General features: G+C 37.2%; 3 protein-coding genes across 6 annotated transcripts in view; 2 read left to right on the top strand and 1 right to left on the bottom strand.

Annotated features, from left to right (window-relative positions):
- The first annotated feature begins 393 nt into the window (after positions 1 to 393).
- On the top strand, positions 394 to 6,016 carry LOC100880340 (uncharacterized). 2 transcript variants are annotated; one of them, XM_012281442.2, is made up of 3 exons: positions 394 to 503; positions 623 to 878; positions 1,705 to 6,016. In XM_012281442.2, the coding sequence occupies exons 2-3, from the start codon at positions 726 to 728 to the stop codon at positions 5,179 to 5,181; spliced, it is 3,630 nt and encodes a 1,209-aa protein (XP_012136832.2). In that variant the 5' UTR covers positions 394 to 503; positions 623 to 725; the 3' UTR covers positions 5,182 to 6,016. The 2 variants fall into 2 exon arrangements, with proteins under 2 accessions (XP_012136832.2, XP_012136833.2); XM_012281443.2 differs by having other exon boundaries at positions 454 to 878; positions 1,705 to 5,208; positions 5,360 to 6,016.
- Positions 6,017 to 6,738: 722 nt separating this feature from the next.
- LOC105662029 (uncharacterized) lies at positions 6,739 to 9,081 on the bottom strand. Its single transcript, XM_076531436.1, has 2 exons — positions 8,790 to 9,081; positions 6,739 to 8,613 (listed from the first exon to the last, which is right to left on the bottom strand). The coding sequence occupies exons 1-2, from the start codon at positions 8,865 to 8,867 to the stop codon at positions 7,504 to 7,506; spliced, it is 1,188 nt and encodes a 395-aa protein (XP_076387551.1). The 5' UTR covers positions 8,868 to 9,081; the 3' UTR covers positions 6,739 to 7,503.
- Positions 9,082 to 21,633: 12,552 nt separating this feature from the next.
- Positions 21,634 to 24,856, top strand: part of LOC100880451 (uncharacterized) — an 86,974-nt gene continuing 83,751 nt past the window's right edge. For 2 of the 3 annotated variants that reach the window (XM_076531369.1, XM_012281445.2), the window contains exon 1: positions 21,635 to 22,140. The gene's annotated coding sequence lies outside the window, so the exon portion shown is untranslated. Of the gene's footprint in view, positions 22,141 to 24,856 lie in introns of all 3 variants that reach the window. The other variant, XM_076531370.1, reaches the window with a different exon arrangement.

Genomic DNA, 24,856 nt, shown 5'->3' with positions numbered 1-24,856 from the left:
AAAAATCTAGAGATTTAGAAAATTGAGGATTTGATAATTTGATGATTTGTGCTTTTAAAAATTTTGGGAATCAACATTTAAAAATTTGAGGATTTGAAACTTTAAAAATATAAAAATTTAAAAATCTCTAAGTTTAAATTTTTAATCTAAAATCAAAAACAAGTGGTTTTCCTATTCTCATCCTCAACTCAAGCAAACCTACATTCTACTCTAGTGTACAAATAAACTATTAAAATATTAAAGACATCTTTTAAAAATTATATAACGTTTATTATTTTTTTAGCGGGAAGAAATAATTTTACAACAATGTTGAAAGTACCGACAGAGTTTCGACCACGTTTTCGAAACTGTTTTACCGATAGATCATCCGGGTGGTTGTCCGCGAAAGAAAGAGGAAGACGGTGGCGCTGATGTGCAAAGGCCGAAGCTGTACGAGTCACAGAAGTTCGAAGACGCCACGCAGAGGAAACGAGTTTTCGGACGGCCATAATAGCGCCATAGTGGTGTGTACTTCTTCGCGGTTATTCGTTGTTCGTGACGCGACGCTTACCGACGCTCGGCGTCGTTTCATAGAATTCTGATTAACGAACATTAGAATCGAATTAAGCTGTTATTCTTACAGTGTGTTCAAATAAACAACGATCGAGGAGATTCGAAGGAAGGACAACCTGAGAGACGCTTGAGTGTGCTTTGTGGGTGTCTGCACGGACGGTAGTCAAGAAAACATGGAGAATAGGCCGGCGCCGCTCCGTTCCAGGCGGGTCTGTCGATTTTGCTTGACAGAATCGGAACCACTTAACTTCATTTATGAAAGGGATCCCAATAAACCGTTTCAAGTACCGCTTACCCTGCAGATCATGTCGTGCGTCGCCATAGAGGTAATTATTTTCTTTGAAGACGATGTCGACCGCCACCGATTCATTCTCTCTGTACCTTTCATACCATATTCTTGACAAAGACAATTTTTTCTGTATTGCCATTGTGAGTAATACGTTACTTTCATTTTGTATTCGTGAAATGGTCCTCTGTGGAACTATTTCTTATCACTGATATCTTTCACCGAATGAAATGAATAGTCGAATAAACTAATGATCTGGATAACGAAGATATCTTGTTTGCCGATCGAGCCAAATGCTTTCAACGTGTAAAAATTCGATCGCTATTATTCTTTCGTTATTTGAATAAATAAATCCTTTGCGGCGTACTTGCTGATAAACGATAAAGAATTTCAAGTTCGCCGCTTTCTATACCTGTTGCTATTTAAATGAAATTGAAATAGGTCGCGCGTCATCGATAACTTTGTTTAAACGCTGTGATGGTAAAATATAAAATTTCAAATCATTGCGGCATTCTCTACTATCGATATTTGTTAATGTACAAATGAGTACGATTTTAAAACAATTGTTCTTATCGATTTACCTTGTAAAATGATTTGTTTGTTGGAGTAACTTGACATTGATTTTAGCGGGAAAACGATTTTCACATTTTCAACGATTTCATTACGTTTTAAACAGATATTTTGTTCTTGATATGAGATTTAGATTCTGAATATCTTAATACTATATTTTCTCCTACATTTTCTTATAGTTAAAAGTTTTAGATAAAACGTTGTTTTCTAACATTATATCTTCATTTAAAATATGTGTTCTCCTTTTTTGTTTTTTATGTACTTTAGATTGTTAATACATTAACATTGTGTTCAAGGTATATGCTGCTGATGGAATGCCACAAATGATATGTAACATGTGTCGCTGGAATTTGGATCGTTCCTACAAATTTAAACTTCAGTGCAAAAAAGCAGATGAAGCGTTAAGAGCATATCCATTGTCTGGTGTTTTGCCTAGACCATTTCCACCAATTCCAACTGATCCACCTGATATGAACAATAAAAGACCTTCTGAACAAAGGTCGCAAAATGAAGGAGCTAAAAAGCCTAGAGTTGATAATGGTGACAGGGAAAGACGAGAAGCACGAGAACGAGACAGGGATAGAGAAAGAGAAAGAGAAAGAGAGCGGGACAGGGAACGTGACAGGGATCGTGATAGAGAAAGGGAAAGGGAAAGAGAAAGAGAAAGAGAAAGAGAGAGGGATAGAGACAGAGGAAGGGAGAGAGAGAGACAAGCAGAAAAACAGAGAGAAAACGAAGAGCAGCATGATTTTTATGAAGAGGAGCAAGATAATGGTAGCGAAGGTGATCAAGAGATGAATAACACTAAAGATGATCAGAAGTTAGAACCAGGTGAAATAAGGGTACATGCTTGTGATCAATGTGATCGTACTTTCCCTCTGCGTCAAGCCCTTGCTTTGCACACTCAAAGAGCTCATCGTGATCGTAATTATAAGTGCACAGAATGTGACCGCATGTTCTTTTCCAAATATGATCTTGGGAAACACATGACAACACATTCGGAGGACAAGCCATTCACTTGTCCAGTTTGTAACAAGCAATTCTCAAGAGCCAACTTGCTGCAGCGACACGAGAAAGTTCATAGAGATGAATTGCGTTATGGTTGCCAACATTGCGATCGTGAATTCTTTACAACAGAAGAATTAGAAAAACATGAAGATTCCATGCACAAAAAAGAAAAACCCTTCCAATGCAACATTTGTAATAAACGTTTTACATATAAGCAAGGTCTAGAACGTCATGAGGTGCTACATAATGAAGACAAGACGTTCAATTGCGAATATTGTAAGGAAGCATTCCATACAAGCACGAAATTAGCTCGCCATTTAACAACTCATGCCGGACATAGACCATATTTATGTAAACTTTGTCCTCGTTCATTCCTGCTATCTCATCATTTAACTAGACATATGCGAACACATTCTGTAGAAAAGCGTCACGTTTGCGAAGATTGTGGAAAAGCATTTAAACGTAAGGAGAGCTTAGAGGTACATCAACTAACGCACACGAAACGCACGGGTATGGGGTTGACATGCGACGTCTGCCAAGAGTCGTGTCGAAATAGGGCAGATTATGTTACGCATATAAAACAACATATAGAAGCTGGTGAAAAAATGGGACCAGATGGATTACAACCAGACAGTAAAACTAAACTGGAGTTAGATTCTGATGAAGATGAAGAGGAGGAACAATACTCTGATGGAGATGATGATTATGAACCACCAGCATACATCGTGAAAAAGCTTCCAAAACCAGTTAAGCCAGCAGAAAGTGAGGAGGAACAAGAGAGATCAGAGAAAGATGAAAATCAAAAAGAGCAAGTTGTGTTTGTAAGACACAAAGACGGAAATATGATCAAAAAGACAATTAAAACATTGATGCCTATTCAACGTAGGGAAGTGCAGGATCCAAAGTTAAAGCAAAGTCCACCTAGTAACCAACCTCAGTCGAATGCAAAACCTTCACAGTCTAAGCAAAATGAAGAATCTTCGAAACCTTCTCGTGTAGACGAAACTGAAGCACAAGTCCAAAAAATTGTTGCATCCGTGTTTAAAGAACACAAAATTCCGTTGAAGCATCAAAATGTTCAAGAACAAAATAAAGAATCTCCTACTACTCCAAATCAAGCGAAACCCCAACAAAGTCAAAGTAACTCACAGAATCAAGTTTCTGTTAAAGATGAAAAATTAGATACATCATCTGCATCGGCTAGTGGTACACCAAAAGCTATAAATACTATTAAAGTAATAAAGAGAATCGTTGTAAGAAAACCGAGTGGAAATACTGAAACATCAACTAGCACAAGTGCAATAAAGGAAGGAGATTTGGCTGCAAGTAGCAGCCAAACAGTTGGCGGACATAAAGTTACGAAACGAGTTATCGTTCGTAGAATCATTCGTCAAGGCGACACCACGAGGGAAGTTATCATGAATCCAGATGGTACCATAATAGATCCAGCAGAATTAGCTAAACTGCCAACTGGCAATGTTGTAAAAAGGGTTGTTGTGAAGAAACCTCTTGACAAACATCAAAATCTTGTTCAAGCTGTACTACAATCAACCTCGGACATAAAGCAATCACCTAACACAGCAAAGAATGAAACTTCGATAAACGAGCCTTCCAAATTTGAATTAAAAACATCTCAATCCACAAGTGCATCGCCTACAGTATCAAAAGCAACTGTAACGACTGTATCGAAACCTGTACTGATACAAGGCGACCAAGAAACGAAAGAGAAACTAGAACAACTGGAGAAGAGAGTGGAACAGCAGCGCTTGAAAATAGAAGAATTGGAGGCACGTAAGCAACAAGAATATGAACCTACCGAGGAGTTGTCACCAGAACGCCACGACGAATCTGACGATGAGCAACAATTGCCATTGAAAAGAGTGTTTGTAAAGAAGAAGCAGAGTATGTACGACGAAGAAAAAGAATACACTGATCATGATATGTCAGCTGTTACAACTGCGACGGTAACAACATCTGCAACAACAACTTCTACAACAAAGAAACCAGTTGAATCTAAAGCGGAAACGGAAAAACCTAAGGTTGTAAGTGAAGTAAAGCAAACAGAAGCTGTACAGAAAGAGACTCCAGTAACACCAAAATTGGTAACTACAGCAACAACAACAACAACATCGACAGTTACTAATGGTAGAAAACCATTGATAACCAGTTCCAAGGTTTATGGAAATAAGAAAATTATTGTCGTGAAGGCAGAAGAAACAAATGAATCGGAAGTGGAAGAAATGAATAGAGAATTATGTAATATGTTAGATTCAGCTGAAACTGTAGCTAAGATGCAAGAAACAGTTTTAAATAATCTTGCCCAAATATCTCCTCTTGCTGAATCTTCTCAAAAGAGTTATGATGACAAGGCACAAGCCGGTCCTTCCAATGCAAATGACCATGTAACAAAAGAAGAAATTATTGAAGCAGAATCTCAGGATCAAGAAATGGATATTAAGCTGGAAAATTCTGTTGCAATGGATGTATTGGACACACAAGAATCTGATATTAAAATGGAACAAGCTGAACCTGAAGAGCAAGTCATTGAACAACCTGAGCAGAATTCAAATTTAACTTTAGATGAACAAGATCTTTCAGAATCTACAGATATCTTTGAACCTTCAGACAATGTGTTAGAGGTGCAAAAGAGTCAACTGTCAGACTCTGTGATAGAACTTGACCATGAGAATCATACGATTAGTTTAAATGATGCTAATGAGAGCCAGGACAGTCTGGAAGACAAACTTCAACAAATGGAAGGATGAATTTTTCTTGTATAAAACAATTACAAGGTACAGTGGATATTAAGTGGAGCTGAGGTTTTAAACCTTCAAGTTCTATCTTAAACAAGAGTGCACTTTTAATTACGATTTTATAAATTCAAAACTTTACCTGTACGCATTTTTGACAGATATAGATAACTAATCATTGTTTTATCACCAGATTTATCGACCGATCACGTAAACTTTAAGTAGTTTATATGTTACAACTGTAGGACATCTAAACTTCCGTATGTATCTTTCATTTTCTTATGGAAATTGTAGGTAGTATTATATCTACTCCATTGATGACGACAGTAAGATATGAAAATAAGATAGTGCCTAGTAGCGATCTTTTCCCTATGTTACATATAATGGAAATTTCATTTGAGTCCTAATAATCGGTTCATTTTTTGCATATACAAGAAGAGTGTTGTCTGTATCATTAAACAAAACATAAATGAACATTCAAAGATAATTAAAAGCATGAAAATTTTGGGTACTTGTTTTAAAAGTCTGATTTATTGTCTGGGATATGTACGTGTAAATACCAGACAAAAGTTATGTGTAGATATGTCAGGCACATTTTAGAAATTCTTTGTTTCGAGTTGTCAAAATTCTTTTATTGAGTTTAATATAAGTACTGAATTATATTTTATTCGTATTGTTATATAAATGACTCTGTTGTTGGGAACACACAAGGTTCTTTAAAATGTTAAGCTTAACATAACATTTATTCATGATTTTATGAAACTAAAATAGAAGTGGTATATAGATTATTCAATATTCCCTAAACATTTAAAGCTATGTATCAAATATAAAGTATGGTGTGTGAATGTAACATTGAGAGTATTATTTCCCATTACGACCTTTACCATATATTGTATATTCAAGACCAAATTTAGCTTTGCTGAAGAAAGGTAGTGACCAAGGGGGTAGGTTTTTATTACTCTTAGCAAACATATTGATTCTTATTATATAAATATTAAAATGTTATCGTTAATTAATTCGAAAAAAGACTTAAATTTGTACGAAAATAGCATAATTAGTGCGGTCAAGCAATGGGAAAATTTTTTGCCATTTTTATGCCAATCCCTATATGACAGTTTCTTTTTTCTTTTTTATTAAAATACACTTCAGATCCAAAACGGACCTACATGTGTTGTCTTTATTAAATACAAATATAAAATTCTATTGACAGAATAACAAGAAATATAAAACTACAAATTTTTGCATATACAAATAGTGCAGTTTCTGGACTAAAAAATTGGCGTCCATCTAGCGGTGAAAGTTGGAACTACAAAAATATAAAAATGTGATTTTCTCGAAAATTAGCGAACTTTGAGTACTTCTGAGGCTCAGAAAGTGTTATGTGATCGCATTAGAAGCAAAATAATGCAATAAAAGCTTCCTAAAGGTTTTAATAAGGAAAATTTAAAAAATGTCATTTTATGGAGAAAATTTGTGGCGCCATCTAGCGGCGAAACTGCGAACTAAACTGGAAAAACGTATGTCCGAATACGCAGTAAAGGGGTCAAATAAAAATGATTTTCTGGGCTTAATAGGCAAAGAAAAGAATGACTTATTCAACAAAAATTGCTTCAAAATGTCTAAAGAAGCATATTACGTCGTCAAAGTTGCGAAATATTACTTTTTATATTTTTCCTTAACGCGTGTTAAGCATTGTTAGGTTATTCAATCAAACAGACTAGTTTTAATAGAATTAAACCGAAAATGATATACGTAGCGCCATCTAGTGCCAGTGAGTGGGAACTAATGAAACTACAGTTTCAAAATCGTCTAGTTCACCCTGTTCGCCGGAGAGATGGCGCTACTGTTTCCATTTTTTGAAAATTCAATTAACACTGATTTTATTGGTTTAATTTACTGTAATTAAGCACGTCATTGCGAAAGATTTATTATTTACTGATGTCAAAAGCGACTCTTGTAAATTAGTCATAATTTGTGACAGGTCGAGGATGTTATGATGAGTGATAGGAACACATACTCATGACTTTTATTTTTTCCTAATCAAACTGTTTACTTATTTTGAATAATTAATTATACAAATATATTGCGAATTAATACAGTTTCGTCTATAACAAGCACTATACATCCACAACCTATCGCATTGTCCAAAACGTAGGAAACAAGTCAAATGCAACCTGCAAACTCTATCAACGGTGTTGACTACTTCATAAAAATCGCAAAAATTGCAACAGCAACACACAACTACATTTCTACAGTATACCATATAACATCTTTCTACAGAACATTTTACACAATTACGCAACATACACAATAACACATGGTACATTGCTAATTAACTCAGCGTAGGAAGATAACCGGCTGCTGAGCAGGAGCAGGATAATTTGGTGCAGGAGCAGGGTAACTTGATGCGGGTGCAGGTGCAGGATAACTTATCCTAGAAGCTGGATAACTTATCTTAGAATAATTATAAGTGACAGTAGACGCCTGGCTGGTGGTTGGTGCTGAATAACCATATGCCTCAGCGTATGCTGGCTCAATGGACTGTGTAACAGCGTTAGCTCCAGATGTAGTTGAAGCAGCAGAATAATTTTCAGCTGGTCCGATTATTTCCATCGCGTTTGGTGACGATGATGCCGATGCAGAACTTGCAGTTTGTTGAGTAGCTTGACCGTGAGGTGGCAGGTACGGTGGTGCTGGCGTTGATATTCGGGTGAGTGGAGGTGAGCTTGCAGGTGGAAGATATGTTGGAGGAGGAGGTGAAGGTGGAGATGGTGGAGACGGTGGAGAAGGTGACAGAGCAGGAGGAAGATATGTAGATGGAGGAGATGAAGAAAGTGGAGAGCTTGGTGAAGGTAGAGAAGGAGGAGGCAGTGCAGGAGGAAGGTACGTATGCGAAGGAGGTGGAGGAAATTGGGAAGATTTTGCAGGAGGAAGGTGTGAACTCAGAGGAAGTGGAGGAGATAAGGGAGATTGTTCAGAAGGTGTAGAAGGTGGTGTAGATTGTCCTGTAGATGACGAAGGTGGTGACAGGGTAGGTGAGAGGTATGTAGACGGTAGAGGATGTGAAGAAGCTGAAGATAACAGTGGAGGTGGACTTGGTAGGGGATGATCGTAAGTTGGTGGCGGAGGCAGTAAAGGTCGCGAAGGTGAATAACCATAAGTTGGTGGTGGATTAGGTAGAAGCTGTGGTGCTGGAAGTTTTGATAGGGGATAACCGTAAGTTGGTGACAGAGGTGGTGAAGGCTGTGGGAGTGAAGATCTCAATGGAGGATAGTATGTTACTGGTGGAGATCGTGGTGAAGGTGGTGGTGCCGGATAACCGTAACTAAATGCCACTGGATTCGACAAAGGAGAAGATACTTTTGGTACATTGTAGCTGTACCCCTCTTGCCGAACTACCCGCAGACTTTGCCCAGCGGCGTACGTGACTATCACCAGTATTCTCCACTATACAAGTAACACAATTAAATATCTCAATAAATAGTAAATAAAGTAAATCTAAATAAATCTTGAATTATATAATATACGAATTATTATGATATTATTTAATATTTGCTATTTGTAAAAGTTTGAAATTCAAGATTGAAAACACCACGTAACAAAGAGTTAGAAAAGCTACGTACCCATTTCAATGGCTGCATAATCAGTTCGCGTTTGCAAGCAACGAAAACGACAACGCCTTTTATATGAACACCTCCCATTACCTGTCATTTGGCATATTTCTCGAAACCGCATGTTTCATCACGATTCGTCAAATAGACCCGTTGTCCGCGAGTCGGCCATTAAATTATTTGTGTCCCAGTTGCATCCAGGATTATTAGACTCGTGCTGATTACATGACTCTGGGATGGTTTTGTTTCTGTACTCGTTACGTTGGAAAATGTAGACGTTATTAGGCAACGACGGAAGAAAAAATGATGCTTTGTTGCATCTTCTGCATAATTTAACCGTGGTACAGTCGAGAGAAAAACTGCCTTCAAGAAATATGGAATTTTTACATTTATTCATTTCGGGATTTGAATATTTGGGGATGTAGGTTATTTAGAGATCTTCAGATTTGGGAATGTAGAGATACTTAGGTATTTGTGAATCTAGGAATTTAGGGGTGTATTCACAGATGTAGTGATTTGTGAGTCTTATGCTTTTGAGACTTGATACTTGGCGACATAGACCCCAAAAAATCAGGAAACTTGAAAAAGAAAAATATTCAAAATTTGAAACTAAAATTCTAAAACCTAAGAACCTAAAAATACGAAGCTTGACAAACTAAAAAATAGCTAAAGAATAATCCCGGTTCTAAATTAAGTGTACATTGCAGGAGTACTTTTACCATTGTACTTGTTAGGTTAATTGCACGATGTTGACACAGCGATGCGCTCAGAATTCGTCCTTGTCCAAAAGAATTTAGGACTCGCTCTAGCTAACGAGAGTCGAAAAATTCCAGTATAATTTGGTTACATTACGATACATTCATCATAATCGTTAATTTCTGTTCGTATCCTTCCGCGCGCGTTGAATAACTCGTTAGGCAGCTCTCTATCGAGTCATACTTACTTGCATATATTGATTTACAAGCAAATGGTGCTTATGGTACCTCATAATCTTAGTTTCCCTAGAGTATAATTGCCTATGAACCGAAGTAACATCCGCGTTTCTGAATGCAACGCAAGTTCACGTTACTCCATCAATCATTTCGTCTTATGAATCGCGGTGGAAACTCATTGCACATCGTGTGTTCGCATTTAACCATCGCGTTCAGAGTACACTTTGAAGGCCTTTGATCGCCTAAGCCAACCAAATCCTTCGATTCCATCATGGTTCATTCGGTATGCACAAACGCAGCGGGTGCATTTCCCGTCACAGAACTCGGTGCAAAATTGCATTTATCCTCTCAAACTTCGGAACAGCTGTGCGTTAGATGCACAACTGTTCACTCCATACATTTGTCTCCTGCATCACAACGTCAAAAGTATCAAACCTTTAAATGTTAGAATTCCTCAAGGTTTAGAACGTGACATGTGGAAACTTATCAATGTTAAAACCATGTAAGATGAAAATTTCAAGTAACAATATTTATTGGCAGGATTAGGTTTGAAAGGTTGAAAGAGTAGATGATTGTAGAAGTCAAAATCTGATATGGTTCAAAGCCTGAAATGTTTGGACACATTAGAGATTACAGCCTCAAGTGTTTAAACACATCAGAACTCAAAATTGAAAGCATTCAAACTCTGCAGAATTTAAAGTATGAGACATCATCCTCAGCTAAAGTTGAAACCTTGAGATGCTAAGATTCGTCAGACTTCAGTGCTTGAGTCTTTAAAATCATTGAAGATTTAAAGTATGAGGCATCATCCTCAGCCAAAGTTGAAACCTTAAGATGTTAAGACTCATCAGATTTCAATGCTTGAGTCTTTAAAATCATTGAAGATCCAAAGTACGAGACATCATCCTCAGCCAAAGTTCAAACCTTGAGACTCTAACATTCAGACTTCAAAGCTCCTCAAAATCACCGAAGATTCAAATGACATAAAAATTGATCCAATGTGAAAGTAAGAACATCAGTGTACTCAAAGTGTTATCGACTCGATGCATTTATCTTTTGTTTTGCGTATCATTGAAAGCGTAAAGTTAGCTAATGAAATGGCGGGCCGACCCGAAACGGCGCGACAAATTGGAATGCAGCCGCACTTTCGCCTGAACACCGACGATGGAGCTCGTTAATCTTCTTGTGCAAACTTATCGGCCGACAGGTGGGTTAATGCGATTTTTATTCCCGAACCTGTTATTCGTATGATTAATCGCGGATGAGAGGTCGGTAATTATAAGTTTTCCTCGTCTTCTTCCATTTTGGTTCTTCACTTTCCGTCGTGACGACCGACGCAGCCAGTCGTCGCGCGATAATTACATTTACCCTAACGCCATCTTCAATTTGAACCCCTCGAACGCTTTGCATGTTTAGGATGTTCCTCGTTTAACGCGGACACTTCGTTACGCTGTAAAATCACGGAAAAAGAGAAATACGAACTCGAGAATAAAAGGTGCGTTTTATTTTTGTTGTTGACAGACGGGGTTCAGAAAAGATTTTTGAAATATTTCATGTTTCTTCAAGATGAAATTTTTGGTGCTGGAGATTTGGGAAAGTTCTTGGCAAAATTTCTTGAGGAGTTTCGTGAAAATCTGAACGTTTAGTTTGGTAACTTGAGTTTGCAGACTTTTACCATTTTGAACTATAAAATTTGAGAATCCATAACATGAAGGTAAGAAGACTTGAAAATCATGTTTGTGAACTCCAAAATGTCTAGAAACGTAAAGATACAGTTGCACTTCCCATTCTTTTCGGATTTAGCAGTGAATTTCCCATCGAATCTCAGTGAAGTGAAAAAGAAGCCAGTAATTGGCATCTCTCGAGGTCCTCATCGCGGAAAAACGCGTCACCCGCAGACTTATCGCCCGAGTTCGATTGATTAACGCGTCCGAAGGTGTTCCCGTGTCTTCTTTCGTGGTCCACGGATCTCGTAAAGCTCCATTACGATCGAAGATACCGAGAAACGGCGATTGGCGTCGACGTGTCGTGAACTCGAATGTTCCCATTTGAAATGTGTCCAGTAGAAAACGCACGGTCCACCGGGTTCGGCTTGAGGCCTCGTGAAGATATCAAATTGTGTCCGAGACGTGCAGTTACGCGCAGTTAAACGGAGTTTATGGATAAACCTGGTTGAATATTAACTCGATCTTTCGCCAACCAGGACTCATTTCCTTTTTTTTCCCCTTTCTTTCGTCGGTTGTTGCGCCAACGACCGTGGTTCCATCGATGCAACATTGCGCGTGTTATTACTGTTCCTCGGAACACACTCCGATCTTTCAGCGATTTTATTCTTTCCACGGGAATGTTTATTGTCAGGACCGCTGAGAAGAATGTTAACTGTTAATTCCTTTGTAACAACTCGGGAATCGAAGTTTCAGACGGGGTTCCACGGTGCGAGTTTACGCTGCTATAACTTGGATTTCGAAGCTTGATATGAGAAGGTTGAGACAAGGTTTAAAACTTTAGGTGTCTTTGAGAACCAAGGTTTGAGGAGACATTAATCGTCGAGGTTTGAAAGTTGAAGCATTGAAAGCTTCAGCTGTTATAACTTGCTGAGGTTCAAAAGAGAGGATAATGAAGGTTTAAGGCTTCAAAGTTCACATCATTAGACATGGTTATTGCAACATGAAGCATCAAAGTTCTTCAATTGTAAAAGTTTGAGGAGCTAATATGTCTAGGTCCAAAATTCAGAATATTTTTATTCATGTCAAGGATCAAATACTGATGCATCAAAAATCATCAAAATCCGAATTTGTGGACAACTCATCATCACTTTAAATCTTCAGACAATGTATCTTCGTGAGGTTTCAGACAAGGTTCCACAATTCATCAAAGTTAAAAACTTGAGATATTAAAACTTGTCCAAGTTTAAACATTGGGGAACTTGAACTCATTCAAGCTTCATGTGTATAAACTCATTTAAGTTCAAGTCTTGATGCACCTAAATTCTTCCAAGTTCAAGGTTGAGTATGTTTAAACTCCTCAAAGTTCATCTTCTGTGATAATAAACCCACAAACCTTGAATCTAACGGCTGACTTCTCACATGTCGGAAGCCTACGGCATTGTTACAGTTAAAGTTCCACGCCCGTAGCCGCGAAGCAGCAAAGTTCGAAGTTTAGAGCCCCATAAAAGATGTTCGAGTCTCGAAGTTCGAATCCCGCAGAAGTCATGAAACGTCCGAGGAAATACAGAAATCAAAATTTTATCGTCCACAGAAGCAACAGTTTGATTTAACAATCGAAATAAGGATCGGTCTCGGTTGGCTTCGCTAATCTTCCCGCGATAAATACGAAATTGAAGCTCGAACGCGCTACTATACGCGGGAAGATATAAAAACGAAAATTTTATCGATTGCCGTCGGGGCAATTTCGCTTCGGAATCGAAATAAAAATTAGCCTCTTGGTATCTTTCAATTTACTGCCATCATAATCCTCGGATGCGATGTTGTTAAACGGTCGGCCGTCCGTTAAAGTGTTCATAACATTCTTGGTAAAATCGTGTTGGCCATCTGGCATGCAACCGGTCGGCAGCAAGTGCCACGCATTATCGTCCTTGCGATAGTAATTGTTGCAGAACTTCTCCATTCCCTCTCTTCGTTCGCGGAAATCCACGGGTTCTTCTCTTCGCCAGAGTTCCTTCGCCTCCGGCCACGCATACTTCCGCCGTTTCAAATACCGCCGCAATAAAATTGTATCAAAATTCGATTGGCTCGCTGACTGCACCGCTTATAAGAACGAACGATAATTAATTACGATAATAAGAGAAACTGTCGATACTCTACTCGCTTATTCTTAGAATTAATTCGTCAAGACAGGTGGACTGGGTTTGGAGTTTGAAGCAAACTTTCAGAAGATTCAACCGTATCAACATTTCAAGTATCATATGGTTGTAGTATTGTCCATAATGTAAATATTTTAGGTAAAACAATATTTCCATACTTTAAAGCATAAACAACGTAAACTAGTCACTTTGAGGCATCGAATCTTCATATTTCTCAGTTTGGGATACCAAGTCGATACTTTAAATTCCATGCACCAAATCTTCGTACCTAAGAATTCATGAAAGTTCAAGGCTAAATGGGTCAAAGCGTCAAGATGTGACCCGATGCGTACCGGTTGATCCCGCTTAGGGCAGAGTCGTCACGCTAGACAAGAAAGGTTCGTTCGCTCGAGTCAGTTGCTCTAAGGTAGCTAGTTTCATCGCAAAAACTGGTACGTTCCTTCTCAGCTTCGGCTTTTTTGTTACGCCAACAGCCTAGCCCCCATCCAGCGTGGCTGCTCCTGCGGGAGATACCTGGAGCCAGAGTTTTCCCTGGAGGAATCGCGGTGACACATCGACCTGTCCAACGCTGGACGCGCAAACGTATAATCATGGGAAATCAGCATAATCGCGGACCGAGGAATCTGCTGGACGTCATTACAGGGCTCTAATGAAAAGCTGATACATCGAAGGACTGTTTCGTGCCTCAATGTCATACGGCCACGGAATTGCCTGAGATATAGGCGTATTAAATTACATTATCTTTGAAATTACGTTTCCCACTTCTTTTTGGAGCGGAGAAATTATACGTTGATAGGATGCAGACATTCAAGGTCCAATCAGATTATACTTTCGGATACGTGAAGCATTTATAGGGGGTTTGTTTCTTTTTTCAGAGGGGATTATAGGATCGCGTTCTTAATTAGGGCTTGTTACGGATGGGTTTATTTCGTTTGCTGTATGGAAATATGGAAGAACTTATCATTTTTAAGTTCTTTATTAATTAAATTTAATTGTGTCCAGCATATTCTAGAGGGCATCACATTCAAGTTTGCGAAGTTCCAAATAAACAGCAATATAACGAGAGTCCTACTGATCTCTGATCAAACGCCCGACATCTAACCTTGTACTTCTCGTCTGCCATAACTTTCATATTCATATATATATATTATTAGAATAAAAAAGTAGAAATTAAGCAATAAAAAATTTAAGCCCAAAGTGACCTTATAATTTTATCGAACTACCCGTGAAAAGAGCCTAGCGTGAAAACGGAAAGATAACAAGGAGAAAGCGGAAAGGTAAACTATCCAGCGTTTTGTTGGTATATTAAGCCATAAATTATCGTAAAAAGTTTATGAACAAGCATTCGTGACACGATGATCATTCGAAAGAGGAACGCGTGGGTCGTGTGCCCGTAATATGTATACATGGCCGACGTAGCGTCCTGTAATTTTTATAACCGCGTAAAGGATGCTTTTATCGGCCCCAGCCGGACGATGCAATAAATCAAACGCCTCCCCGAAGCAGCAAAGTTCCGGAAAAACCGCACACGAGCCGCCTAATTAACCGGTCGTATCGTTAATGACATTATTCAAATATTATTGAAACGTTATTACACCGAGGGGGGAAAAAACAAAAGGAACGACCCGACAACTAATTGGTTCGAGGAACATATACATACTTTACTTACTTACTTACGCTTCTTTTACTTCGCCGTGAAGACGACAACGAATCCGATAAGTTTTGTATCTTTAATTACAACGTTGCCGGGGTTTTATTGTGATGGCTCGAGCAACGAATTTATTGCAACGATAAGCACATTTTAGCCACGACATCTTGCTGAAAACGATAAGTGCAGCAAAGTTTTAAGGAGTTTGTCGTGGTGTGTTGGTTAATCGTTTTACGGAGGGATGATGGTGAATCGATCGTTAAAGCATGCTCGATAATTTATTGATCGCTGCTAAGGATAAAGTCTGCAGAGGATGTCGAGATTACTGTAGCTTTTTATGTTCGAAAAAGGGTTCTAAATGTTCGATGTAACAAATTAATAATGTAGTTCCTTTTGGATTATTTTGGAGGTTAGAATACGGGTTTCATGGCTGAGGCGCCATGACAGTTTTTAGTCACGAGTTAAATCGCGAACAATTATAATTTTGGGGCCTTTGAAGTTTACTGACTTTACAAATTCGGCATTTTAGACTTTTAGGAAATTGAAATATTTGCACTTTTGGAACTTCGAGCTTTCCTAAGCTTTAAACTTTATAACTTTGTAATTTTTTAAATTCCAGAATTTCACCACCGTAATCACAAGTTTAAATACTATACAGAATTCATATCTTTATCAAAGATCCCCTCATTAAAGCTTGTAATTTAAATTTGGGTTAAGTATATAATTGTTCGTATTCAGCGATTTCTCGGCAGCAGCTCTTCGTTCAGTTTGTTTAGGTCGTTTACGGACTTTGAGGAATGTTCTTCTTCAAAATGAGTGTCTTCGAGTGCTGCTGAACTGCGTCACGTCCCAAGAAGTTGTTGAAATACACCATTCTAAGTGCAATATTTCTGGACATACGCCAGAGCGTTTGAACTTCTGTCCAAGGGAGCAATTTGGCATCGCTATAAACAACCACAGGAATGGTCTTTTCAAGTGGTGGCTGTCTAAAGTAATTTCAATGTCAAGGAGAAATGAGGAGGAAAATCCTTTCGGTTCTACACAAACAAAAATTCGGTTGGTGAACACTGTGGTTAGACATCAAATTTTGCATTTGTTATTTACAGAAATGCGTTTGTTATTCCAGAATTATGGGATTTGGAAATTTGAGTATCATAGGATTAAAAGATTTACGTATTTGAGTATTCTAATTTATAGAACTTTAAAGTTCCGAAATTTGGAAACCTTGGATTTGAAGTAGGTATCTAAAAAAATTGTGTAGAGTCTCCATTAATTTGCAGATTTCCCTAAAAAAAATTCGACGTTGATAAACATACGATTACTAATAAACTCATCGTGTTTCAGGTTACGGTGCACGCGATACCAGTCTTTCCATAAAGCGTGGCACGTTCTTTGTTGTCCCATAGGACACGAACGGTGTCGTTTGTGAATACATGAGACGAAGAGGTTCGTCATTAAGATTCCGTGCACCGATCCGAAAAAAAAGCGACGTGCATTTGTCTGGTCGAAGAAACGGGAAAACGAAGAAAGGGCGCGAGTCGAGGTCGTCATGGACAGATCGAACCATCGTGTTGTTTAACAATCGAAGAATGGGCTTGGGTCGTTGGCGCACTTGAAAAACAGCTGTAACGACTCGTGGACGGGTTTAATATGCGTTCGAAGTGGCTCGAAAAAGGGAAAAGGGAAAAAAGAAACAGTTGATGTTAACAGTACAGTTAGAGAAGATGTTTGGCCATGTTTTTTCGAGAGGTACTGTTATATACATACAAGCTCCCCTTTTTCGGTTCTATGGACTGTTTGGGAAATTTGGAGCAGTTGCGATTATTCTTTCTTATTAAGATTTTTCTTCTTTATCTTCATGTTTTAATCACTAAGAAATTTTTCTTTTAACGTTGGTTCAGTGTCGTAAAAATTATTTGCAATGCTGTTCAGATTATTTAATTATTTAACCTTCTTTGTCCTGATTTTTTTCTGGGAACTAATCTTAGGTTATTAACAAATCCTAGGGTTGTTATCATAGATTAATAGTTAATTAAGAGATCAATAATTGGAGATTTACCAGTTAGGCAGCAGCACTATAATTTTATATATAATCAGCTGGTTTCTCAAATTTGAAACTTGAAAAGTAGATCATCAAGTTAATTATTTTATCATTGCTCCAAAGAATTTTCCAAAGTGTGACTCAATAATCGTTCCAATAATTACTAACAAAATTTATTGAACATAATCCTGCAGATTTCACAGTACTTCATTAAAGACATCGCCAGATCAGATTCGTAAAGTGAGGAGAAACTTGAAAAGTAGATCATCAAGTTGATTATTTTATTTTTACTCCAATGAATTATCCCAAGTGTGACAAAATAATCGCTCCAATAATTATTAGCAAAATTTGTTGAACATAATCCTCTAGATTTCATAGTACTTCATTAAAGACATCGTAAAGTCTAATCAAAAGTTGATGGTGACCCAGATCTGATTGAGAATTTATGCAGCAAGGTGCACAGTTTTCCGAATGGAAAGTATACGAGAAAAGCGAGGTTCAGAGGACGAGAAACACGTTCGTCGTAACAATGAACATGTCGCTGTGGTTCGTTCCACACGGTTTATCTTGCCACACTGCGACACGTTCAATAACCTTCTGTCTGGTGAAAACTGAAAAACGGTCGGTCTCCAAGCCACGTGGTTCGTGTACCACCAGAAAAGAATTACGACCGCAATCGTACGGGGTTTTACGGTCAACCGTAAGACGTTTATGAATTACCCAACCGAGAGCAAATCTTTGGAAACAAAGATGACTGCGGAATTGAACGTGACATATGCTTGCTTTAATCGTCTTTCTTCTTCACTTTGGAGATGAAGACTTTACATGTGGTCGCGTGGAGGTGGCGTGGGACAGATTCGCTCGTCAGGAAAAATTAAGGCAAATTATTTAACTTTTAACTCGGAAAATTGACAAGGTTTACTGGATTCACTGATTACTGGTCAAAGTTTATTGATTACTGGAGTCACAGATTCCCAAGGCTCCAAATTCTCAAATTTCAGAATATTCTAATTAGGTTAAATGTGTAAATTCTTATGTTTCAAAGTTCTGAAATTTCTACATTTGCAAATTTTTTTGTTACAAAATTCTAAAACTTCCAAGTTTCCCACTTACCTAATTCAGAAATCAAAAAGCTGTGAAATGTTTAAGTTTTAAAATTCCCACACTTCCAAATATCCAATTATCCAAATCGATAAATTTCCAATTTTTTAAATTTCTTAATCTTCGGGTTCATAAATTTTTAATTCTCAATTTACCTAATTTTACAGTGACTATCAACTCCATTTCCTCCATTTTCTCAAAGTCATCCTATTAACAATATAGGTCTAATCCTGTCCCTCTTTAACTCAACTCACAAACTCAATTTTCCAATACATTTAAAACCCGAAATCGTAACACTAAAAATCTGACACTGTTATATATCGCCCCAAAATAAAGTATCCAGAATATTACCGAATTTCTCGGCGCGATTACGCGAATGACCCCATAATGCGTACCTTGGGAATCGCCTCTTCTTCGTGTGCCATTTCGCATCAACGTGAAACTTAATGGCACGTGTTTACTGGTTCCTCTTCGCTCTCGTTAATTGGCCCGTGGCGTGCATTCATTGATTAATGACGACCCCACCCAGCCAGTTTTCATAATCACCGACCTGCCTCCCTCGATTCGACCCTCGTTCGTTGCCAATCGACGAACAAAAGGGGTCGTTGAAAGAAAGGAATTGCCCCGGCTCGTGGTTAAACGACAATCATCTTTCCTTCGGGCGATTTTAGCTTCGTCAAGAATACGGGAAAACTGAGGAAAATTGCGTGACTGATTACTACGAATATTTCAAGAAATCTTTATAATTGTTCATAAAAAAATATAGGATTCACCGATGATCTGGAAATATTTTGTTAAGGACGTCATTCTGAATAATTTTTCATTACACATGTAACTGTCGATCGGCTTTAATTTCAGAGATATTTGCAGAAGTAGTCTCAATATGGTAATTATTTACAAAATGGTATATGTTTGTCCAATTTCGATGACCTCAAAATATTTTGTCAAGGGCTTCATTCTGAACAAATTTTCATTGCACATATAACTGCCGATCGGCTTTAATTTCAAAGATATTCCACATGGTAACTAAATATTCAATATGGTAAATATTCAATATAATGGAAAGTGTTGCTACTGCTGTCGCACTTCAACATCCTCCATAAATCTATCACTCCCTACATAATTATAGAAATTTTTGTCTTTGCTATATAATTTGGGACACTTGAAATTTTGAAACCGTAAAAATTCACAAATCTACCTATTCTAATTATACAAAAATATAGAAATAACTTGAAAATTGATAATTTTGATTTATACGTACACATCCTTCACATACTGCATCTCGCAGCCCTAATGGCACTTTCTTATTCGCCGAGAAATTAAACGGTAATTAACGAGGCGTAGTCCGGTACGGGACCAGTCGTTTATTCAGTCTGTTCGAAAAGTTGAAATAAGTGTTAGTCGACAGGTGTTGTTGCTCCCTGGGACACCAAAACTTTCGATGATGCGTTTGTTTCGTTCTCTTTTTTTTCCTCTGCTCCGAAGGTAATACGGGGTTCGGCGTTTTATGTCCAAAATAAGAGAAAACGAGAATGAGCTTAATGGTGCACGAGCCAGATAATCGCGGGCCGCAATACTGGTATGTATTTTCTTAAAACATACATTCTTGCGTTTAATTACGAGAAAACGCTCGAGTAATTCTTTACGCGAAGGTTTTGATCGTCTTAATGGTACAACCTGTTAAAGCGAACGGGAGGTTTGTTCAGCATGGGCGTATAATTAGTGACGCATGTTTTGACACGTAAAATGGTAATTTGGAAATCACAGTTTATGGGGAATTTCGGGGTTTTAATTCGAACACGGTGAACAAAATCGGTCGGAATTATTGTTCGATTTTAATTCAATTATTCAGTAATAACACTGTCGGTAAAATAACTAGAAAAAATTATACTAAAAGAAAAAAAAATATTTTTATATAGTTTCTTCCTTTCTCCACTGTGTGTTATTTATTATTCTTTCTCGAGAGAACAAGTATTCCATTAATGTAAGTGACCGTTAACCTAACTTTATTAATATTAACTGGGTAACAATTTCACGTACAATATTGTACAATACTATCTCTTACACTACATATTTTTTCTATTACACTACTGTAATAAATAACATACATGTCACTTTTTATTACATACCGAAATAAAATTTTAATCACAGGTAGATATACGCATCGCACGTTTGTACAAATCACTATTATGCATTTTATTAGAAGCTTTCGAATTCGTATGTAAAAAAGAAAAACCGCTATCAAACTAATTTATCTATGTAGGAATGCAGTAGTTCATTAAATAATCGGTTTGTATTATTATATAATTTACGAGTACCATCGGTACCGTTGCACTTCCTGTTAGAAACTGATTATACCATTAAATTAAATGTACATGTACAATTAAAGGTTTCTGGTTTAATGACAGTAAACGATGTTAATCGACGTGAAAAGAGTTCTTTCATAATACGTGTCCTAAAAAGATATCTCTTATCGACTGCTGGAATCTCTTAATTGTTTGATGAACAATTATGAAAGGTCTATGGACTGAGAGTGCGATTTAAGAGGGCACTTCGGAAGTTATAGTGCTTGCATAATAGGTTTATCGACCTTTCAGAAATCGATACCGCCACGTTATAAGAAATAAAGTAAGGTCAGTCTATTAATAGAGTTTTACCTGTTCCGATAGTTTTGTACGTGTTGCTTCGAAGAAAGTTATGATAGACAAATGATTTGTGATGCATAGAAATCGTTATACAACTGTACTCAGTCTGTATGTAATCGAATGATTCTCATTTTTCGTCATTTTTTTACATTCCTGCAATTTTAATTTGTAGGGAAGATTTTCGAGATTACAGGATGACACAAACTTTATAGGAATGGAAAGGAAATATTTAGATATCGAAGAATTTGAAATTTTTTTTATTTGGGAAGACGAGTTGGAGTTATGGAAATTCTTTAATTTTGATATTTAACAATTTTGGAGGTATGGAAATTTTTTAATTTTTATATTTAAGAATTTAAATAATTAAATTGCAGAACTGAGGGATTGGAAATCTGGAAAGTAGGGAATTAGTAATTTGCTAATTTAAGAACGTGGTTGCACTTGATCATATCCAAAAATCAACGATAATTTCGTATTCAGTTATATCTATAAACGTTTTGCTTTAAAAAGAAAAAAAAAATTTCAATTAAATCAAATACTCCGTAGCGCGTCGTTTGAACCGGGTGGTGGATGCGCGCGCACCGCGCGTCCGCGCAGGCGCGGGAAACCGCTAAAAATGGAAAAGCTCGCGGGAATCACAGGGGATCAGTGCGAATTTACGGAAAACGGGGGAAAACGTTCGATGTTCGGTGGTGGCACGGTACTCAGGACGAAATTCAGTGTTATATTTCGATTGGGAAGAGGCACGAGTGAGACGGCGCGAGGTAAAATAGTGGGGGCTGAGAGAGAGAAGGTTAAACGTTGGAGGGAGACGAAGAGAGACCGCAACATGACGAACGCCCGGCAAGCAGCGAGGTGCGGGCAGTCTGCGCACGGACATCGATCGAAGCTCACGTACCATCCACTCCCCGAAAATTCCCGGTGTTTTCCTTTCGATTCGTTGACATATCGCGAACGAAATTTAAACGCGACACGTTTTACGAAACGTCGCGTCGCGAACGTCTTGTGAATCGTGCCTCGGTGTGGTGACACTTGTGCCTTGCGAAAATAAAGACTGATAAATCATCATCGGACTACGATTCCACCCTGCCAATTCGTCCTGGTCTTTCGTTTGTTCGATCTGCAACCATCCTGGACTATGCTTCGCGGTTAACCTCTTCACGGTCGTCACCGGTGAGTGTTTTAATTTGACAGTTTGTTGGTTAATATCTGTAATGACATTTCTATTTCCATAATTTGTAGTTTGATCTAAAGTAGCGTTTCATGTCTTTCTTTTCTTTATTGTGGTTTTTGATGCTTACTTTCGACTGGGACAGTTGACAGTGTTATCGAGTTATGAATGATGCGTCGTTTTGGAGGTAATTGCGGTTTTAAAAAAACGCGCGAAAAGTGACGTTTGAAAATATGCAGATCCGCTACTTTCTTTTCGGGTTTATGTATCAAATGGGGTGATTTGTCAAACAAATGATTTATCAAATAGGGTGTTTTTTAAATTAATTTCAGTTAGAATGTAGTTTTAATGATTGAAGTATTTGTTATTTAATAGTGGTAATAAAAAAGGCGGTTGAATTGTTCTTTGCTTATAGGAAGTGTTTATATGAAAGTCAATGTCAGCAAAGATCAAAGTGTTGTTGTAGTTATTGATGGTTATACATTCATAGTCTTTACAAATTTCGAATTTACGTGTATTACGTTAACCCTTTCAAGTCTTGTGTACATAACACACATGACATTTATTTTCCTTTAAATTTGAAATCGTGTAGTAAAACTTAGTTTTGCGGATGGTGTACGTATCAGTGCATTTATAAAATCAAGAAATGACATTTAGAGTGCTATAATAATCTCCTCACTCCGTAATTCAGTATTCTCATGGTAGTTATATCATAACAGTCCAGTTTAAAAGTTAGGGCGTATTAGATACCTTTGACATGGTTTTTTAAACAATTTTTAGGACATCTTTATTTGTTTATATTGATTAATAGTGATATGAGGTGATGTTACTGATTAGTACTAATTAATATTGCTGATTACCAATTACTAATATTATCAGTTACCAATATTACAAATTACCAATATTCCCAATATTATCAATTAGCAAGATTGTCAGTTACCAATATTACCAATTTGCAATCTTATCAATTTTCAATATTACCAATTACCAATATTACCAATCACCAATATCAACAATCATCAATATTACCAATCATCAATATTACCAATCATCAATATTACCAATCATCAATATTACCAATCATCAATGTTTCCAATTATCAATATCGCCAATCATCAATATTACCAATCACCAATATTACCAATCATCAATATCACCAATCATCAATATTACCCATCACCAATATCATTAATCATTAATATTATCAGTCACCAATATCACTAATTATCAATATGACCAATCACCAATATTACCAATGTTACTAATTAGTACCAGTGGTAGTACAAATATGTACCAATAACTTCCTAATAACATTTAATAATATTTACCCACCTTGCAACTTACATCCTTGAACTATACATTAATGAAATAATCAATAGTTACTAAAACCATAAAGAACTAAATATTTCACTTACGCAAGTGTAGAGATAATTTCGTCCGCAAGAAATCTGATGTCAATTAAAGGGAACAATTTCACGTATCTTTCGCGTAGAAATATCGAGTGTGAAAGGGTTGATAATGCACTCACTATTGGTTCGTTTGGTCCCCGAGGTCCGCAATGCGTCGCAACGGACAGGATAGTTTTAGTGGAAGCGGGAAAAGCTGGTCTCACTGTAGGTCTAACCTTCGTCGTAACCTCTAAAACGATTACGAAATCTGCCCACGAAGCATGCTTTCAGCGGCGGGACAGTGTTTACGAGTGGTGATACCACTCGGACAATAAGTACCGCGACAATAAAACGACTTCGGTACCGCTATTGTCGCGTACGCTCGCGGTTAAGCGTGTTTGCGTGCGAGGTGTACGATCGACGGGGCTAAAGAACGCCCCGGAGAATGGAAATCAAAAATTCCCTACGTCAACTCATTTTTTACCATCTGGAGATTTCTAATTGTTCCTGGACCCTGTTGGTTGTGGAAGAAAAGGGAGTTCTTTAACCCCTTTAGGGTTTAATGGACTCACGTATCTTGAGAGGGTAAAATCACCTGTATTTTTTTTATTTTTATAAATATTTTATTTTAGTATTTTGTTGATTTATTTTATAGTATTTTACAATTCTATTTTTATTGTATATTGTAGAGTTTTATTTTACTGTTTATTTTTTTTTTATTTTATGTATTTTAGGGTTCTATCTTATGGGATTTATTACTATTCTGAGTATTATTTTTTTATACTATTACTTATTTTTTCTACTATTTTATTGTCAAATTTTCTGCTATTTTGTTGTTATACTTTTTTGTATAACATTCAACTGTTGCTTCGTTATTTTATTTTTGAAATGTCAAGAGTTCAACTGCATTGAAGTTCACGATGGTAAAATCAATTTTTCCCAAGGTTAGTTCTACAAAAGATTTTAATGTGAAGTACTTTTCTTTTAAACGGAATCTTCCATTCTACAGTGTTATTTTTTTAAATAGTATCATATATCCTCTGATTACACATATGTACATATATCGACAATTTCTCCGAAACACTATCTGTCAAAAAGTATTAAATCGATGTGACATATGTTATTAAAAAATGTGCAATATCTCACGAACCACCTCTTGTTTTGACATTCTATGCATTATCGAACTCTCTTAAGCAGAACATTACAAAGAATCGATCCACGTGAAAAGAAACCTGCATTGAAATGTCGTCAATTTGCATACGTATATTTTGGAGCTCGCTAATCATTTCTTCCACCGATTCCTAAAGAAATAAGTCAGACTTAATTTTTT

This window comes from Megachile rotundata, chromosome 4 (genome assembly GCF_050947335.1).
Source record: "Megachile rotundata isolate GNS110a chromosome 4, iyMegRotu1, whole genome shotgun sequence".
Lineage (NCBI taxonomy): Eukaryota > Metazoa > Arthropoda > Insecta > Hymenoptera > Megachilidae > Megachile > Megachile rotundata.
Note: the sequence above shows the minus strand (reverse complement) of the source record. Positions and strands in the feature narration are given on the sequence as shown.

Excerpts from the sequence above, each read along its gene's own strand:
- LOC100880340 (XM_012281442.2), top strand. The coding sequence starts at position 726 with ATGGAGAATAGGCCGGCGCCGCTCCGTTCCAGGCGGGTCTGTCGATTT. Across the intron at positions 879-1,704 it reads TGTCGTGCGTCGCCATAGAG|GTATATGCTGCTGATGGAAT; the intron begins GTAATTATTTTC and ends ATTGTGTTCAAG.
- LOC105662029 (XM_076531436.1), bottom strand. The coding sequence starts at position 8,867 with ATGGGAGGTGTTCATATAAAAGGCGTTGTCGTTTTCGTTGCTTGCAAA. Across the intron at positions 8,614-8,789 it reads TTATGCAGCCATTGAAATGG|TGGAGAATACTGGTGATAGT; the intron begins GTACGTAGCTTT and ends TTACTTGTATAG.